The sequence below is a fragment of the Charadrius vociferus genome, unplaced genomic scaffold (assembly GCF_000708025.1).
Source record: "Charadrius vociferus isolate BGI_N301 unplaced genomic scaffold, ASM70802v2 scaffold3109, whole genome shotgun sequence".
Classification (NCBI taxonomy): domain Eukaryota; kingdom Metazoa; phylum Chordata; class Aves; order Charadriiformes; family Charadriidae; genus Charadrius; species Charadrius vociferus.
In genome coordinates this window covers 25,943-27,100 of record NW_009649899.1, presented here as the reverse complement: position 1 = coordinate 27,100, position 1,158 = coordinate 25,943, and the positions used below count along the sequence as shown (strand labels likewise).

At 68.6% G+C, this 1,158-nt stretch overlaps 1 protein-coding gene across 2 annotated transcripts in view; it reads right to left on the bottom strand.

The window, feature by feature from the left end:
* NFIC (nuclear factor I/C (CCAAT-binding transcription factor)) overlaps positions 1-1,158 on the bottom strand; it is a 21,095-nt gene that overhangs the window by 5,201 nt on the left and 14,736 nt on the right. For both annotated transcript variants that reach the window (XM_009891108.1, XM_009891109.1), the window contains exons 6-7: positions 548-676; positions 237-421 (exon numbers count right to left, since the gene is read on the bottom strand). In XM_009891108.1, the coding sequence (XP_009889410.1) occupies positions 237-421; positions 548-676 (314 nt within the window). The remainder of the gene's footprint in view (positions 1-236; positions 422-547; positions 677-1,158) is intronic.

Genomic DNA, 1,158 nt, shown 5'->3' with positions numbered 1-1,158 from the left:
GGAGCCGCTCTCAGCCCCCACCATGGCGGTAGAAACACCCTACCGGCTGCATACCGGCACTGGGGTGCCACCAGAGCACCCCGATCCCCTAACATGCGGCGGCGGTGGCGGCGGTGATGGCAGTGACTGCAGACGATGCAGGGGGGACGCCCCTCTGGCATCCCGGTTGGCAGCAGCCCCCGGTGCCCCACGGCGAGGTCAGTGATGGGATGCAGGTATGGGGGCCGGATCCTTACCGGTCCGGGCTGCTGGTTGGACGGGTCGCAGGCCAGTGAGACGAGATCTTTCAGCGGGTCCTGCGGGTTGAGATGAGGCGGGTACCGAATGGCCGTGTGGGGGAAGTAGGTGGAGGCCGTCTGGGGGAGGATGGAGGTGGTGGGGAAATGCAGCGCAGATGACGGGTGCGGGCTTCGAGCGATACCTGCGGGCGAGAACGCAAGGAGTGACCCACAGCATCACTGCGAGCTAAGCCGCTGGCTCCCCCCGCCCCAACCTGGCCCACTCAGCTGCTCGCTCCGTGCCTTGGTTTCCCTGGCAGGACACTCACCGCTGTGCACCGCGATGACGGGACGGTGGTGCTGCGTGAAGCTGCTCAGCCGGGGCGAGGAATCCTGGGGCGATGGGCTGTTGAAGGGGGACTTGTCCATCTCCGTCTTCTTCACGGTGGGGGAGATGCCTGGGGAAAGCGGGGCGCGGTGTCCCCCCCCGGCCCCTGCCATGGGACCCCAAAGTCCTGGGACTGCTGCCAGCCTGGCTCGGGGTTGGGGTGCTCATTCCTGGGGCACCCTGGCGACAGGCCGGGCACGGAGGGGGTGCATGTGTGTCTGCTGGGCACCCCCCAAGGTGGCGGGGGGGACACGGAGGTGCCCTGCTGCCACATTCGCTGGCTGCACCCACCTCTCCTGACACCCCGGGGCTGGGGGCCGTGTGCCGCCGGCACAAGGAGCTTTGGGGAGGCAGAAAGGTGCCTGCTTGGAGGGGGGACACCCCTCCAGGGACCTGTGATCCCGGCCCCCATGACCCCTGCACAGTGCTGGACGTCTGGGTCCCCAAGGGCCACCCCAGGGCACAGGGCTGAGCGGGACGGGGGGGGGGCGGATGGGTGCATTAATCCCCTGCCGCCACCGTGGCTTTAGCTCTGGCCATTTGGCCCAGGCC